Below are 18,624 nucleotides of genomic sequence, written 5' to 3' on the forward strand. Positions count from 1 at the left end.
AATTAGAGCTTAATAAGGAAACATACACATACACACAGATGGGGAAAGTGAGAAGGGTTGGTACTGAGTCAATGACAACATTTGCCTTCCCTTCTTGACCCCCCCCCCTCCCCCATCTCTCCCCTTCTTTTCCCATTGAGAAGGAAACTGTGGGTGTAATGGGTTGTTCATGTGCGTAAGAGGCGTATGTTTACATCGCTAGCAGCATGGGGCCTTGTCCCAATATTCCTGGATGGCAGTTCCATTTAATTGAGAGTTCGGCGAAGATGATGCCAAAGTGAGGGGAAATTATCCAGTCCTTTCATTTGTCATTTAGGAAGCAGGCTAGCTTGACAGAAAGAAACCCTTGGAGGTACATAATGCCTGACTCTGTCTTTCTCTGCTTTTGTCCTTTTTGGCCGGTCCTCTGTCTTCTCCATAAATCACTCAATATGCACTCATACACACTCTCACTCGGTCTGTCTCCCTCTCTCACACACAAATACACAAGCAGAGAGAGACGGACGGACACACAGGAAAGATCGTTTTGGCTCGGAGCACTTTGAGGCCGAGGGGACATGGGCTTTGCTTCTGCTGTGGTGCGATGTATATATTACGAACAAAAATATGAATACTCTCTGCCAGCACTCTCTCTGACTGCGGAAATGTGTCCAGCAGACGCTAGACACACACAGGCACACACACACACACACAACACACACACACACACACACACAGGGTGCGGCTTGCTGCCAACAATAAGACTTGTTTAACGAGTCTCAGCGCTTTGTTGATTCCAATCTCAGGGCTTTGTTGTTTTTGTGAATCGCACTCTCTGAGGCCAGTATTAATCTTCGCCGTGTGTTTACGCGAGGTGTCCAGCGCTGTGCTGCATAACTGGGAATTGTCATGCGACAATGTTGGGTTCACGCTGGTTGAAGTCTTGTTTGGCTCGTCGCTCCTCCTGTTGCCAGGCCCGGTGTTTATAGTGCAGCGGCGGCCACTTCCTCCCCTCCTCCCTTCCTCCCTCACCCTTTTCTCCTCTTCCTCTTCCTCAGGCACTTCCTCGTTTCCTCTTCCCCTCGTCCTGCCGCCTCTTGCCCCCGTCCCCGTCTCCCCCTCCGCCGACTCCTGCAGCGAACTTCCCTTGGCCTGGTCCAGTGTTTGTGTTCTGGATTCTGCGTTCCTCGATGGCGGTGTGTGTGAGTGCAGAGAGACACTGAGGGCCTTGGCAGAGTCGTTGGTTTCTAGGTGCTTCTCTGGGGTTTGGCTGCTCTCTCACTGTGCCTGGCTAAGCTTTCTCCTCCCGACTGGGGTTACATTCTGCTCCTGCATTACCATACTCACTAGAAAACCTCCTGCAGTTTGCAGCGCAGGCGTCGCCACAAGACAAGAACAGTAGGGTGGCTTTTCTGTTGATTGAAGGTTGCGCGTGTTTTGCTCTAGCTGCTCCTGAAAGCTGGTATCAGAGAGTTTAGACCCAAATGGCCAGGTTTAGAGAGTAACATGAATTCAGGTGTGTGTAAAGACTCATACCCACAATAGTAGTTTCCATAATAGTTGTGTTTTGGATGGATGGAGTTAGATGCCTGGTCCTGCCTGTATGGTTTTGAGAAGCCAGATTGGACATCTCAGCCTTGATTACAGTTCACATGCCTAAAGATTGGGTAGTGGTTAATAACTTAATACCTCGACCTCTGGAACTGCGTGGGCTATAACCCAGCCGGCCAAACACTAAAATCCCACCAGGGTATCTTTTTGTTTTTCACTGACACTGTAAATTATAAAGGGAAAAAAATAGGATTAGTCAATAAAGAAAGAAATACTGGTGGAGGGCAGATTGGTTGCTTTCCAAAACAAGGGAGGAAGAAGATGACAGACGCTACTTTATTTAAAGCGGTTCTGTTTAGGCTAGCTCCACGTTTGTTGTTGATGTGTGCCACTGCCAAATTTGGTTAATGTCCTGGTACAGACAATCTATGTGGCTGTGTTGGTACATTAGTACACTCTAGGTGCTTATTGGTTGTATTTGTAGTCCATCCAATCAGAGACATTTACTAGTTGAGGTCCAGCTAATGGCCAGCCACCTTCCCTGTTCTGTTCTGGGTGGTGGTGTTCTTCTTTGGTTGTTTATTGATGTTGCCGGGCTCTTGTTTGGTCTAAACCTATTGTTTCACTGGACAACACACACACAAAGATGTACATACACCTGAGCGCACATTTGCATACATGCACAAGCACACCCGAAATCCGAAACACTAGAGACTCCTGCTGTGGGTTTGTTCCAGTCGAGCACGTTTTGGAGTAACAAGGCAAACTCCATTCTGCATCTTTGGTTTAGTGAACTTGATGTTGTCTCCCCCTTTGGGAATTAAACCATGCTATGTGGTAATTTTATGCATGTTTCTCTTGGTATTTTGGGGGTTGGAGACAGACAAAGTAACATTCACAGCAGAGCCAGACCATTCCTTACGCCTACACACTGACCCCAACCAAAATATTTCACATATCTAAGCAGAACAGTTGATGGACAATTGTGTTCGTAGAAGCCCTACATTCACTTCACTGATGGTTATAGGCTCAGATATAATGCTAGCATAACTGATAAGTTTATCAATCATGCAGTGCGATTTCAGTATCGGTAACTGAAATGGAAGCTGTTGTTTGGTATAAACTACAAAATTAGCTTAATAATCACAGTGGGGAAAATCTTGTGGTTAAGCAGGTAACACAGAAGTTAACACACTTATACTATTTAGACTGGAATGGTAAGTATGTTGGATGTGTTTGACATGTGTGGAGAGAGGAAGATGGTGTGAGAAGATGTGAAGGTATGCTATTCTGGTTTATGGCTTTAAAGAACCTATGAAAGTGACTGTTTCCCCATCCAAATGAGAGGCACTCCACGTAAAGTGTCTGTGTGTCAAGCTGTGTGTGTGTGTGTGTGTGCGTGTGTGTGTGTGTGTGTGGGTGTACACACACACACACACAGACACGCACGCGTCCATGTCCACATGCATGTACAATTATATCATCTGAAGTTATGATGAGGCATTACATTAAGTTGAGTCATTCAAATGATTTGGCACCGGATATGATGGATAATAGTAAATTCCTGTTACCGGGTGTCCATGGGAGAGGCTGAGTGGGATAGTCTACGGATGTGTGCATGCCTGCACCCATTGACCTGTTATTTCTGTGTGTGTGTGTGTGTGTGTGTGTGTGTGTGTATGTGCGAGCGAGCATGTGTGTAGTGTACTGTACTCTATGGCAGGCTGACACAGACTACGGTGGGCCAGTGATGCATTAGACATGGCCAGAGATGGGCTGGTATGGAATAAATAATGGATACCATCCTCTCCCTCTGAATAAATCAAGACCAGAGAAATGGAGAGAGATGAGAGATTAAATGTGGGAGAGAGTTGGAGAAATTGAATGCCAGAGAGAGAGAGAGAGAGAACATTTGTGTAACTGGAAGAGAGATATAGAGGGAGAGACAGTGGTGTCCTGAATTCCAAATCAACATCTTACTCCTGCTCTCTCCAAAGAAGAAAATGGAATGGTTTAAGGATAATGCAATTCACCGTATTTCAATAACACATAAAATTGATTTCTCAAAAGCTTTTTTGAATAGAAAATCAAATGCTGGCATACACCCAGTTCCTCTCTTAGCAGGTAAGAACCCAGAGGCTTCTCTGCTCATTTCTCTCTCTCTCTCTCCTCATCTTTCCACCCCCCCTCGCCCCCCCCCTCCCCCGCCCACCCCCTCTAGGCCCAGGGCCAGACGTTCACCTTCCCTGACATCTTCCCGGAGAAGAAACTGACGCCAGCGGAAGGCTCCATGGAGGAGATGCAGGAGAAGTTCATGGAGGACGAGAAGCAGAGGCAGAAACCTGACCCCAGGAGAGGCGGGGTCACCGAGTGGTTCGGACTCTGAGACAACCCACTGACCTGGAACTCTTTGTGTGTGTGCGTGTGTGTTTTGTCAGGGCAAATGATGTATTGATTTATAATGTGACTGTGCTGATATCATTTGCGAATGCTATTTCTGTAAGAAACAGAAGTGTGTAGGAGAGAAGAATGAGCATGTGTGCGGGAGACTGGAGACATGTGTTTTGTGTGTGTATGTGTGTGTGTGAGTGTGTGTGAGGCTGCAGTCCAGTAGCCCGAGCCAGAACAGAACCACAGGAGGAGGAGAGTGGCCTGGCTCCATCTTTCTAGAAACCAGCCCACCGTACAGAATCTCCATCACCTCAGATGACCTCCTCTCCTTCCTCCTCCTACTCCTGTTCCACCTCCTTCCCTTTTTTTTTTTACCCCCCTTTCACTCCTCTTCCTCCTCCTTCTCCTTACTCCTCCTCCTTGGCACTCTACCTCCTCAACACCTCCTCCTCCTTTGTCCCTCCTCTTCCTCTGTTTTTTTTTTTTTTTTTTTTTACTTTCCTCCTCGTCCCCCTCCTCTTGTCCCCCTGCTGTCCTTCTTTCTCCTCCTTCTCCTCTTCCTCCTCCCGCTCCTCCTTTTCCTCCGTGAGCTCGCTTCCCTTCCTCTGCCACGCTGGGGAGTGGTATAGTGTGGTATCCCTAGTAGCCCTGACTCGCAGCCAGCTGGATCGGACAACCTGGACAACCCACAGCCTTTCCTCTTTTATGAGTTTGCCTTGGATTAATTGACCACTTTAGGTAAACAACAATTGAGATGTTGTTTCAATAAAGCAACGACATGGAATTTGTTGGAGCGTTTGCGGTAGCACCTCTTGCCGTAACTCTGGAAGACTGAGAAGATTGTACCCAGGGTGTGTGTGTGTGCGTGTGTGTCGGTGTGTGTGTGTCGGTGTGTGGGACTTGCCAGTGAATCTGTCTCACTGTAAGTGCTGTTGTAGGAAGAACTAATAAATGGTCACTTGTCCAAAAGTACTCTGCTTACTTTTGCATGTATTCTCCTCGCCTCATCTCCCATGGCTGCTGCGTTCAAGAACTGCCACTTGGAGACGCTACTCGCCACACAAGCTCGTCTAAAGCGCGCGCCAACGCGGTCTGGTAGCTGTTTTGACAAAGTAATGATCTGTGTTTGAATCGGGCCACTGGATGACTGAGCTCTCTTACGGTAACAGGGCCCGTACAGGGGAGGGAGCTCTCCTGGGCTCGCTCAGACCCTCCATTGTGTTGAGAGGCCAAGGTTACAGTAAGTGTCCCCCAGCCGTGACCACTAATGCTGGCCGGCTAATCCGAGGGTCCAGTGCCTGACCTCACCCAGCCAACTCGGCTATCACTAAGGAGAATGTCAATATTGATCCTGTTGGCCCATTGTCTGCTGCCTGGAACCACTCGCCCCCTGCGTAGCTATAAAACAATTTGATTTAGAACAAAACAAGCCTCCTGTTACACAGCCACTCTATTTTCCCTCCTCTCTCCCACTTTCTCACTTTCTTATTTCCTTCTCTCTCTGCTCCTTCACTCTGTCGCCCGGTCTGGACCTCCAGAAAAACAGCTGCTGAACCAACAGAGAGGGAGACCAAATTCCTGTCCGCTCTCCTCACGGCCTGAACAGACCCCACATGAAAGTTGGGAAATCTAGCGCTGGTGTTTGCCAAGCAATAATCTGTCCCTATCCTCCTCCTCCTCCTCCTCTCCCCATGCCTCTCCCTTCTCCTCATACCCAATAAAAAGCTGTAAGCACAATGCGTCCCCCCCCCCCCCCCCCCTGTCCGGCCCTGTCCATGCAGCTGGCAGCCATTTCCCTGTTTGTTCACACAGTGTTCTCCCTGCCTGTCAGAAGATGCTGGCTGGCTGCGAGTGCGAGGGGAACGGGAGGATGGAGGTTTGCAGAGAAAACGCAGCGAGCCCCGCACATCCTATTTCAGCTGAACTCAGATGACTGTAGCCCCCCCCCCCCCCCCCCTACAGATGTATAGGGATCTATCTGTACTCTACGAGATGCACATCGTGTATCGTAATGCATCGCGCGTCGCAAGAGTAGAGGGAGGGGTGAGCGAGCGTGCGAGCGTGTGCATGCGAGACGGAGAAAGCGCTGGAAGCACGGTGAGAGCGCGAGGAGAGCAGATGGAGGTGAGGGAGAAAGTGAAGAGGGTGAAGTGAGAGAGTGAGAAAGATGACATCACTGAGAAAATGCTGAGCTGGATTTAAGGCTGCAGGATGAAAGAGGTCTACTCCCACAGTGCACCATCTCTCTCTCTCTCTCTCTCTCTCTCTCTCTCTCTCTCTCTCTCTCTCTCTCTCTCTCTCTCTCTCTCTCTCTCTCTCTCTCCTCTCCCATGAGATGTACAGTGCAGGTCATGTTCCCATCCCTACACAGTTGGTTAATGGAAGGGAGGTTGAATATTTTAAACAGCCCTTCACTCTCCTCCTTTTCCCTTCTTACTCCTCTCTCCCTCCCTCTGCTCTCCCGTCCGGCCGTGCATTAGTCAAGTGCACACATGACCCTGTTTCTGCTACTGCAGTCCAAGTTTGGAATCTGCATGACATCATGCTGTATTTTTGGGATCAGCGGGATGAGTGGAGGTATAGTGAGTCTCCTCCCTGACTCCCCATCGCCTCTCTCCAGGGGGCAGATCCTCCTCCTTGATCTCTGTTGTAGCTGCTCTGTCTCAGGGAACTCTTGACCTACAGTGTAGTAGAGTCTCACTGCACCTCGATATTGTTAAGACATTATATCTAGGCTGTCATTTATCAAGCAGTAAGACCGCTGATAGGATTGCCTTTTACTTTTTCCATCATAATCATGAGAGAGAGAGGTATTTCCTCATCAAAAGCGTAGTTTGCAGGCTTCAGTTTCCTCTTGGCATCGACTCACCTTGACTAATTAACCAATGGAGGCTTTAACTGAAGGCTGTGGATTTGTTTTTTAGTCTGATGTGTTGTATGTAGATGGCAGGACAAAATAAGCCCTCCGGGGATTCTTAGCGGAGACCCGGAGCGCGCAGTACAGTAAACCTGTAACTTTTAGCATTTCATTGACGGAAATACAGTGGAGGCCATTGACAAAGTGTCGCTCTTTTTTCATGCCAACCATGTTCTCCATTGTCGTTCTCCCGCTCCAGCTGAGTCCGCCTGCAGATCAGTGTCTTGGCGATGGGTCTGCGCCATGGCTGGTGTGAGGGACCGTGGGTGGGGGGTGGGTGCTGATGGTACCGGCAGGGTGGGAGCCTGGCAGCCAGTGCAGCGAGGAGGCGACAGCCCCGGCTGGACACCCATTCTGCTTGGGTCAAGGCCAGCCGTGGAAGCTCCGCAGACAACCCTACTATTAATAGCTATTAGCAGCGTGGCAAATCTTGAGAAAGATCTGGGCCTCACACACTCACATACACAATCAAGCCTACTTGGAGGATTCACAGATGCGCTCACTTCACACAAAGGCCGAATTATACAGCGCATACACATACATTCACACAGTCCATCGCCAACTGTCTGTAAAATTACACACGCTCATACAGTTACACAATTACTACCCCCACCAGCCTCTCTGTTGTGTGCGCGGACGCACACACTCCCACACACTCGCACTAATGTTCACTAAGACAACCGGGGTTGCCTGCTGAGGATTCTGACGGCCTCTCTTGGACCAGCGCCATACACATTCCTCCTTCCCCAGGTTGCCATTGGTTCATCTGAGCTCAGCCAGTGCACTCTGTCACCCCGTAAGTGTGTATATGTGTGTGTGTGTGTGTCTGTTTTAGTGTGAGACCATGTACCGTATGCACCCATACATAAAAAAGTTAACATTTTCCGTTTTTCCAAGAATTGTAACTACACACACACACACACACACACACACACACACACACACACACACACACACACACACACACACACACGATGCTCATGTTCATGGTTGGTTGTGCTTGTCCGGCAAACTCAAAGCACCACTCACACGTTAAATGTACCCTGATGTGGCCCCACAACTTATATACACACACATACTGTACTTACAACCACACACACACGCTGGCTGAAGGCCAGGAGCAACAACTGAAGGAGGACACCGTGGAAAACACAAGAGAGCTGTTTTCTGTCGCTTAGAAAATGGAGACTCTCATATACTTTAACTTTAAAAAAGTATTTACTGTTGTTCAGAAGGAATGTCTGATTCATTAAAGTCAATATGTATAATGTCAAAGCACACAGAGTGGTTTTTGTCTATTTTGCATTGGTTTTGTGAGTAAAAATTAAATCCATTCTTTACATTGCTGCTGTCGCATAACTGAGCCGACCGTCACTCAAAAAACAACAGCTGATTTCCACAGCTCAACAAGAAGTGGTTTCATTTGACAACACTATAATCCATTTTGAGAAATCTTTTTTTCCTGAAAATGTTGTAAATTCATTAACAAAAGTCAAGCCAATAGCTTCAGTAATATTCCAAAGTGAGTTTTGTTTTCATAGAAGTAATTACTTGATAAGAGTAGGTGACATCTTCAAGGAATGAAGCTCTTCCGCTCCTCTGACACATGGCGGCCATCGGCATTTCGTGCAACATGTAAAACGCTTAACATATCAACATCTGTCTATCCTATTTGTTAACATGTGTCTTGTCCTGGCTCAGTTTCCCCAAAGTGTCTTGACGCTCCCTTATCTGTCTGTCGGCTTACAATGGAACACAAGGGAGCTCATCACTAACATGCTTTAAACCCAGCCATGTCTTGTTAGGGTTAGGGTTAGGGTTAGGTTAAGGTTTTTTTTTTTTTTTTCCAGCAGTTCTCCACTGAACTCCACTGGATTGCAATGTTGGCCCCAAGACCACTACATCACTAATGGCTTGACCCCAACCCAGAGGCTAAACAGCTGAACCCTGTTTTCCCACTTTGTTCCCCTCCAGAGATCCTTCCCTTCGCTCATTGTCCCAGCATCAATTAGGATCAATTAGAACGCTTGACAATAGAAGATGGCTTATGCCAGCCTCCGTCTTCAAACGGGCTGTTGCAGGGTTTTTGATCTGTGTGTCTGTATTGAGAGATTTGTTTGTGGTGACCAAGAGGGGGAGGAGCTATAGGGTATTGTTTTTTTGCGGCAGCATAGTGTTTGTGAGGCTTACGCATAGCCGTCCGTCTGAAAGGGGGCAAGAATTTCCCCTGACACTCCATTACAGCTTATCTGCAATCAACACAATGCTTTCTACCAGCTGGGTGGTCCCTGTCCCCGCCAGCTGCTCAATACATACATTTGCATTTTAAACAAGCTAATAATAATAATGATACTTAAGAAGAGCAAGGGAGGAGAGGGGAGTTGGTTTGATCTGTATGTGTGTGTTTTAGAGAGAGAGAGGTAGAGAGAGAGGGAGAAAGAAAAGGATTCAGTGGTTCAAATGGGTTCAATTGTCATAACAGAAATCAACTGGGGCCTGGCCACCCATCTGGACTACAGAGCATAGAGCACTGGTCTGGATAGAATACGGAGCAGCTGATGGGAACACACACACACACACACACACACACACAACCGTGCGCTTGTACAGTCAGTGAGCCCCTCACTGGTGGAAACGTACTGGCTGGAGGCTTTGCCAAGTCAATAACACAGACTGATCCCTGATGCTGAACTTCCAGGAAGTCCCAGTCTCAGAGCTTTGTGTACCTGCTCGCCGCTCCTGCTGCCGCCTGGCTGTGTGGTGGGCCTGAGAGGGATCAGCGGGTCCACCGCCGCTCTGCGTCTGCCTGCAGGTCCCTCCGACCTGAACCAGGGTTCAGAGAGGAGAGGAGAGACCATGGGAACAATGCGGCTCAGAGATTTGGGTGAATTCATTTCTTCCGAGTAATGAGATCTTATGTGCTTTAACACGAGTCTCTTCCATTCAGTGAGTCTACTCTCATCATGCACAATCAAACCAGGGTCACTAATCTCTTTATATCACCCGGGGAGCAGAGCCATGAGGTTAATTGTCCGACATCCCGATGGAGACAGAGCGTGACGTGGTGGGTGTGGTGACTGGTGGTGGTAGTGGTGGTGATGGTATGTACTGTATGCCTGTGTCTGTGTGTGTGTGTGTGTGTGTGTGTGTGTGTGTGTGTGGAAGGGGTAACACAGTACATGCTAATAGGACATCCCAACAGGGAGATTCTTTAAGGTCTGAGAATGCTGTGGTTTACAGTATAATACAGATCTGAGGCCCCGCCTTGACTCTCATAGTCAAACAGGCATTGCTGGGAGAGCAGCAAAAAAATCCTGCCTCGGTTTTAGAACCCCTATTGTTTACACACACACACACACACACACACACACAAAAACACACACACACACACAAACATTCTCAGACCTGAATACATTCATTTCTTTGATCCTGGTCATTCAGATGGGACGTGTAAATGACTGATGTATGAGGGGGCTGCGAGAGAGGAGTGAAAGTGAACTAAAGAGCATTGAGCTAAATGACGAAGAGTGGTTAGGAAAATATTAGAGAAGGTGAGTTGGCGAGAGAGAAATGGACAGAGAAAAATAGAGTGAGATTAAAGAGTTATAGGTCGCGGTTTTCGGGATTAGGAAGCATACTGAATGGATGGTGTAAGACGACTTGTCCAACTAGTCTCTGGTCTAGAGGGCTGTAGCCCACTGGCTCTTATTTAAGAGCTGCTTCTCTCCTGTGTTACATCTCATTTCACTGCCAGCCCTCAGCTGTGCGCTGCTTACGTCAGAGAAGCCCACTGTTAGCCAACACTTAGCCAACGTAATGACAGAACCGCTCACCGAGCCAAGACGGATCAGCCTCGTCTGGCTGGATGTCAACGAGCGCGGCTGAACTTGTGTGGCCCGGATTCAGCGGACGGGGTTCGACTAGCCTGGCCTGGGTTTGACCATCAGGGCTTGATTAGAGCGGCCTGGGCTCGGCACACACCGAGCTTGAGTCGTACGGCCTCGCTGGCCTTGTTTCAACAAAGGGTACTCAACTAGTGCGACCTGGATTTGACAGTCTGGCTGCCACTAATGTGGCCTGAGTTCAGTAGACAGAGCTTGACTCGTATGGCCTGAGTTCATCAGATGGAGTCCAACTTCTCTGGCCTGAGTTCGTCAGACGGGGCTCAACTAGTGTGGCCTTGGCGGATAGAGGGCCTCTGGGTGATTAAGGATGTGTTTGTTTCCCAGGCAGCAAGCAGGCAAGGTGGCGGCATTGCTTCTCCACAGCCAAGGACTTGGTGTGGGGGTGAGAGAGCCAAAACAAACGACTTTGATTGCCTCCCATATGCCCTTCTGACCTCTGCCTTTCAAATGCCAGGCAGAGAGGAGGAAAAAGGGGAGAGGGGAGAGGTGGGTTAGAGGAGTGGGGAGAGCAGGATGGGGGTACGAGGGGTTGTGGTTGAGGTTCGGGGCTTGGAGGGGGCGGGGGTGGGTGGGTGGGGTGGGGGGGGGGGGTAGTGGCAGGAGAGGTCACTTGAGTACTTCAACAGAGAGCTGGCTCATGACCCTTAGCCTGATTAAGATGTGTGTGTGTGTGTGTGTGTGTGTGTGTGTGTGTGCAAGCGGACACATTCTTGGTCACATTAAATGTGCTCCATATATCTTTGTCCGTTGCTGACTCTGGGTAGACATGGGTGTATAGTACGTATGTATATACTATATATATATACTGTATATACACCATATATATGTATATATATGTGTCAAAGTCCTCTCTAATCAAGAATCTCTGTCCTTTGTAGTGCCATGCTTTCGTTTTTCATTTTCATTGTTGAGGATACAATTAGAATCGGTGGTAGTAGGGTGAGAGAGAGAGAGGCAAAAAAGAAAAAGAAAGAAAGAAGGAGAGGAAGAAAGGAAGGAATAAAGGGGGGAAATGGACAGGGAGTGAGAGAAAGGGAGTCTTGTCGTCTGAGAGGTGGTGTGGTTCGGGTTAGGTTGTGGTTGAAGCCTTGAGAGAGCGAGAGGGGAGAGAGAGGGAGGCGCAGGGGGCGAGCGAGGCAGCACATACCCGCAGCATTCAAATGGAGCTCCCATTGGGAGGTTTTACGCTTCAAAATGGTTTCCTGTGACGTGGATTGTGTGTTTGATTTGAGCTTTGAGGGGTTTGTGTTATTCTCGGGAGGGGAGAATCTAGCACGCTCTCATTTCCGCACTACCAACAGCCAGCAGAAAGTTGGCAAGCCGAAGCAGGGGGATTGTAAAGACAGATTTTTCTCTCCCTCCTCGTAAGAACCACATTTTTTCTGCTTTCGCTTTTTTTGCCGTGTTTTTCTGCTGAGCCTGCTCCAAGACTTGCTCTGCATATTGACGGATTGTTCCTAATAATTGGACCTGTTCAAACCCGTGTCTTTTCATGGTTTTCCCAGGCTGCCTGATTTTCTGCTGATATAGTGCGCAAAAACAACTGTTTTGGATGCTCACGTGCACGCGCGCATTTGCACCCGCTGACACACGCGTGCACGGCTGCGAATGCACACAAGCAAGTATGCACGTATACATGCTGTCACACACATGCCTTGGTACTAATTGCAAACAATGGATGCCAGCTGGGCAGTAGGTGTAGCAGGCAGCACAACTGGGCCCAGGTTGAGTTGTTGTTTCAGCTGGGTTGGAGAGGAGAGAGAGAGAGAGAGAGAGAGGAGAAATGGCAGACAGAGAGCGAATGAAGTAGAAGTACGGAGGAGAGACAGAGGAGAGAGTAGGTAGAGGAGAGACTAGCGACACCAGGCAGGGAGGGGAAAGGGCACACGCTGAGGCAGCGGGAAGCCACCTCTCAGACCATGACAGCCAGTCATACAAGCCATCAGAGAGCTTACTGTGCTGCCAACTACTGTACTTCACAGAGCCAAGAAAATGACAAAAATCAACACTGGATGTGTTTGTGTTGGGGGAATATCCGTGGAACCCCACACTCTTTCCTGATCAGCACTTCTCTCTCTCTCTCTCTCTCTCTCTCTCTCTCTCCCCTTCTTTCTCTCTCCCTCTCTCTCCCTTTTTCCCCTCTCCATCTCGCCATCCCTCCCGTCTTTATTTTCTTACTGTAAATACTGTACTGTATATGCCCTCCGCTCGTGTAAAAGGACGATTATCGTAACAGCGTCTCTACTGTGTGGCGCACATGGAAAAGCTAACTGCTACGGGCCAATTTTCTCCATGGAGTTATGTAAATAGTTGTGATGGAATGAGTGGGCTTTCCCCAGTATGTGGGGGCATCGCGGGGTCTGAGGGGTTCCACTGGCGTCCTAATCCCCACCCTCGGCATCACTAACCCCTTTGTTAACCCTGTTAGCAGGGAGCTCACGGTTATTGTAGTTATCCTAACAGTTATGTATCAACATAATGACATGTTACAGTACAAGGCCATCAATTAGATGCCTGCGGGATCCTAACCATCTTCAAGGGCTTCTTTTTGCCTGTGGTTCTGGGGATGTACATGTGTGTGTGTGTGTGTGTGTGTGTGTGTGTGTGTGCATGTGTTTATGTGTGCGTATGTGTGTGGTGGGTGCAGAGGTTGTATGTCCCTCCCCATCCCCCACTTTTCACTTTTGTGTGTGTAGTGTGTGTCATAGTATGTGTCTGTTTGGTCTGTCTGTACTGTATGTGTGTCTTGTGTGTGCCCCCCACCCCAAATTTGTGTGTTTACAACTGCGATAGGCCACAATGTTCTGGCACACATTTCAGATAGCCTCTAACATCTCCGTGTGGCCCCTTGCGGTGGTAGGCGACACACTAGAGGAAGTGAGCAAAGATGGTTGTCTACCAGTGACAGAGAGCCGCAGCCCGGGGAAAGACAAAGGAAAAGAACAGTCCCTGGCTGAACTCCCATCCCGCCCCTTAGCAAATTGGTTGTTGATTGTCCACAGACATAGTTGTTGGTGCTCCCCTGCACCAATAAAGCCCAGCGCGGAGCAGAGCAGGGGCCCTCCAGGTCTTGTTATTGTAACAGGAGTACGTTTTGGCCGGGACTCCTGTTCTCAGCACGAAAAACAACAATAACAACATCAGTCCACAGCCCTGGGAGCTGGACCTGAGTCAGAGGCGGTCCGAGGGTGGGGATGGGGGTGGGTTGAGGCGGCGGGGGGGGCGCGGCGCTGATGCCCCGTTCCTGTTGCACACCTCCGGGTTCCAGTCCGGCACTTCGTCCGCGGCTCTCAAGTGAATTGAAATTGAAAATCGGAATTGGAATAGCAGTCCAATGCACTTCTCTGACGCTGTGCGGAGAGCGTACGGTTAGTATATCATCATGACACACACTCCTCCCCCTTCCTTCCCCCCATTTAACGCAGAGTGCACCAGTTTAGGATGCATGTGGATGCAGGCCTAAGCGTTGGCCTACCCTCTCTCTCTCTCTCTCCCTCTCTCTCCCTCTCTCTCTCCCACTCTCGCTCTCTCTCCTGTACACAAACATCGGCCCCGCGGCCCTCATGGCAGAGAGATTCCTGGGTCTCCTGAAGACAAACAAAGGGAAGGAATCCACGCAAGTCTCAAAACAAAATCTTGAGGGAGTTTACAGAGAGACCACACAACAACATCACAGTGGGCTAATCTATTTGTAATTAAGAAGTTTTCTCTGCGATGTCCTCTTCCAGACAACAACAGATCCATCTTGCCTCGGCCTTGTTGTGATCGTGGCCTGCTTTCTTTTTTTTGTTTTTTCTCCCTCCCCCCTCTGTTCTCCGTTGTTGTTCCTGTAACATAATATCTGTTTGTGTTTGTGAGAGAAAGATCCCTCTGTTGTGTTGATGACATCTTGAGAAGGAAACCCATGGCCCACTAAGTGACTCATATAAGAGGATTCCATTATATTTCTTTGACTGTCCTCTGTCATTGTCTCTTACCATCTTTTTACATAACAGCACTGTAAAGGCAAAATTACAATAGAGCCCGGCTCAGATTTCAATGTATCTATCCACTGTATACATTACTGGCCCACTTAGTGGCAATACAGTATGTGAAAGCAGATTCTCCTCTGGGTTACATTATGGATCCATTACAGTGAGTACATTTGGAATAAAAATGTCTTCTTGTTTTCATTTTTTTGGCCCGGGGTTTCTGTGCGCTGTGGTTAACTCTGCGAGAGAGGAAGAGAGGAAGAGAGAGACCGAGAAAGAGAGAGAGAGAGAGAGAGAGAGAGAGAGATGGAGAGATAGACGGAGGGAGCCAGGGGAGGAGAGGAGAGGAGAGGAGTGGAGTGGAGTGGAGAGGCGGGCTCAGGTGACTCAGCTTTCCCCCTGGAAGCAGATTGAGGGGAGCTGTGGGTTTGAACCCCCCAAAGTTTTACTAGAACACAGGCTCTTTAACAGGAGGGAAAAACAATGTTATAGCTGCTTCCTGCACCACCGAGTGTTCCCCACCAGTAAATATAACAGGGAACGGGTCATAATGTTATGGTCTGGCATCAGGTGAATACGGTGTTTTTCTCATTCAAACACCACCCAACCCCCCCCCCCCCCCCCCCCCCCCCTCCACCCCTCCCCCCCTCCTCCCCTCTTCTCTTTTCCATGTGGAGGAACAGGCTCCGGTGTTAAAGAAATATCAGTCATCAGCGTTGTTATTACGCACTCACTCGCTCCATCTGCAACGCTGGCGCTCAAACACACTCTTTGTGTGAGTGGACACGGTGGCTGCTCTCTCTCTCTCTCTCTCTCTCTCTCTCTCTCTCTCTCTCTCCATCTTGCTTTCTCTCTCTGTCTCTCTCTCTCTTTCTGCCTGTTAAATGCCACTTATTATTTCCTGACAAGGGGGCTGCTGCAGGAAACTCTGATGTAAAGGAACTAGGCTACCTTCTTACCGTCAGGGCTACGTATGATGTGTGTGTGTGAGTGTGTGTGTTTGAGGAGAGGTCTTTGTTATCTGTCGTTAATGCATGAAAACATGCATGTTCAAAAGTTCAGGCAAAAGACTCCTGTGTGTGTGTGTGTGTATGTGTGTGTATGTGTGTGTGTGAAGAATGTACTATGCAGTGTGTGTGCCAGTTTTCTGATACAAAGGAGCTGTGTCAGATTCGGCAGTATGAATCAGGTTGCAGGGCAGCTGAACGTGTGACAGTAGCAGTAAAAACAAACAGAGGCTCTCCGCTCTGGAAAGCCTGGAAAAATCTAAGGCTATGAAAATGGCAACTATGGCAATGACGGGAACGAGTCCATGTTGATTTTCCAAACTGTGTTGCGCTTGGCCAGGGAGGAAAATGACTGGGCAAAGGGCTAAAGTAACGCGGATAGATCGGTAATGGGATATATGTATACGGAGGGTTTATAGGTGTGTGTGATTTAGGAAATAAGGGGAGAGTGTTTGAGCTTGTGTGTAGGCTTTTATGTCTGATTGACTATGTTGTTGTAGTGTGTGTATGTGTGTGTGTGTGCATGCATGCATTATCTATTTCTGAGATCTCAGCAGCAGCAGTGGACTGAGGCAGGTCACTGAACAGCACAGCATTCCAGCCCACTCACTGACACCCAAACACACACACACACACACACACACACACACACACAGAGAATACCTGGATATACATGTTCTCATGCATTAATTACAGATATACCCCTTCGTACAGCCTCCAGTCTTGTGTACATGAAACTATACCACAGTGCAGCAGATCCTCCACATAGATCAAGATTTCCCTAGAAAAGTGCTGTTTATGGGTTCCACTTAGATATGCCTTTCCCATTTTAAACTCCTCCATTCATACATACATAAATCCATTGAAGCAGACATTAAACATTACACAATACCGTGCTAGACCATTAGCCTGCAGATATATGACTTGTTTTGCAAGTGGTGACAGGATGTAGTGCTCTGATTAATCATAGATAAACAGCTAAGTAAATGAATGGATGGCGTGTGTAAATTTCCTCTCAGCCATATGCAGCGGATCACCCGCACACTGCCTCATGTGATTGTTTGGGATTAGATGATGGGCTATACCATAGAGCTGGCTGGGGGTTGTTTGTGTGCTGCTGTGTTTGTGTCAGCTGTGTGTGTGCATGTGTGTGTGTGTGTGTCTGTGTGGGTAACTGGGCTCAGACAGCCCAGGGGGTCGTTTTACTTCAGTCAGGCAGACAGTCAGCATTGGATCCATCTTATCTCATGTCTGGAGCTTCCAGATGAGAGCTGAGCAGGCAGCAAACACATTCTACAGGCCTGAGTCATACTGCGTGTGTGTGTGTGTGTGTGTCTGTGTGTGTGTGTGTGTGTCTGTGTGTGTAGGAATGTGTGAGTGAGTGAGTGAGTGAGTGAGAGTTGTCTGTGTGCATGTTTTCCGTGTGTATACTTGTGCATGTCTGTGGTAACTTGTGTGTGTGTGTGTGTGTGTGTGTATGTTTCAGAGTTACTGAAATACCCAACATATCACTTGCCTTAAACACGCTGACCTCATCCATGCAGGGGTCTCATAAATTCACTGCAGGTGATGAGTCCAGAACCGGGCTCTAAAACAGCAAAAACAACTTTGCCATTTGGTTTCACTGCATTGGCATGTTGTTAAGACTGGCACGCCGACTGGTTGATTTTGTATTTAAGGGTAATCTCCTACTGAGGAACCTTATAGGACGATTTAATCTCAAAGGCTCCTGATCATTTTTTCCCCCCTCTAATCTTAAGCAAGATACAATTAACTTCCACGGCTACAGAACATGTAGTAATGATTCAGTACTTGCATAATGCGTCTGAGCCACCTCAGCAAAATGACACCCATCGTCTGCCATGGATGAAGCGCTCAGTGCCGGGACAGAGGTGTGGACATTGAGGAATTAGCGGAATAATCGGTTTTGAAGAACAGCAGGCTCCTGTCTCGATCGTATCATTCCAGAGAGGAACACAACCTTCCCACAGCTCTCTCACAAAGTGATCTCATCTCCCTCTATCTCCACTAGCCCTGTTATTCAGAGCAGATTGTCTTATCGATAGTGACGTGGCCAGCTCCTGATACATTACAAGAGGAGCGCTACAATAGTGAATGAGAGAGAACTGTGTTACAGGACACTATTGAGGGCACACACAGACCTCCAGCCACACACAAAGACTGTCCAAACGCCTGTCCCGTTTCCTTTTTACTGGACTCCTTTGAGTCTTCGTGGCTGTTTCATGGCAGGTGAGAAGAACTGGCTGGCTTGGCCTACATTGCTCGGCCCGATATGACACAGCCCGATGTATTCCCCGAGGTTGTGTATTCCTGAAAAATGGCTCCAGAGACCAAAACGGCAAGTCGAGAAGGCATCAAAGGCGGGACAGTCAACCTCCCTTGTCCTGGTTTGCCCTTTAGTGCCAATAAGTGCCCTGTTTATAGCACTTCTCAAGGACTCAAAGAGGCTCAGACTTAATAGAGACGCATAAAAAAACCTATATTGTCTAAAGACCTGGGTCAGATAGTATTTCCAAATAATTCTTTGTTATGTTGAAAGGCAATCAGTGGCAATAAGTTTAGAGTATTTGAAAGTTAATCCTAGATGTTTTTCTCGGATTGACAGCTTATCTGACGCTATCGCTGACCAGATGTGGTAACGCCCGCTCGTCTGGTGTTCCAAGAGGGTTAAAGTAAATGCTATTTGACCCGGGCCGTTGCCCACGGTTAGTCCCTGGGGGACGGAGCGGAGCGGAGCTGTGTGCCAATGGTCCAGACTAAGGAAACAATGACAGCACATACAGTCACAGTTTAAATAACTTCTGTTCACCCAGGGCACCGCACAATCAGACCAACCACTATTTATAGACCGATGTCTGGGCTCCTCCAGGCCTCCTACACTA

The 18,624-nt window shown here is 48.3% G+C and overlaps 1 protein-coding gene across 1 annotated transcript in view; it reads left to right on the plus strand.

The window, feature by feature from the left end:
• mrpl23 (mitochondrial ribosomal protein L23) overlaps positions 1 to 4,893 on the plus strand; it is a 30,217-nt gene extending 25,324 nt beyond the window's left edge. The window contains exon 5 of the mRNA XM_071895146.2: positions 3,752 to 4,893. Coding sequence (XP_071751247.1) covers positions 3,752 to 3,916 — 165 coding nt within the window. The 3' untranslated portion in view covers positions 3,917 to 4,893. The remainder of the gene's footprint in view (positions 1 to 3,751) is intronic.
• The last annotated feature ends 13,731 nt before the right edge of the window (positions 4,894 to 18,624 follow it).

The sequence above is a fragment of the Centroberyx gerrardi genome, chromosome 4 (assembly GCF_048128805.1).
Source record: "Centroberyx gerrardi isolate f3 chromosome 4, fCenGer3.hap1.cur.20231027, whole genome shotgun sequence".
Lineage (NCBI taxonomy): Eukaryota > Metazoa > Chordata > Actinopteri > Beryciformes > Berycidae > Centroberyx > Centroberyx gerrardi.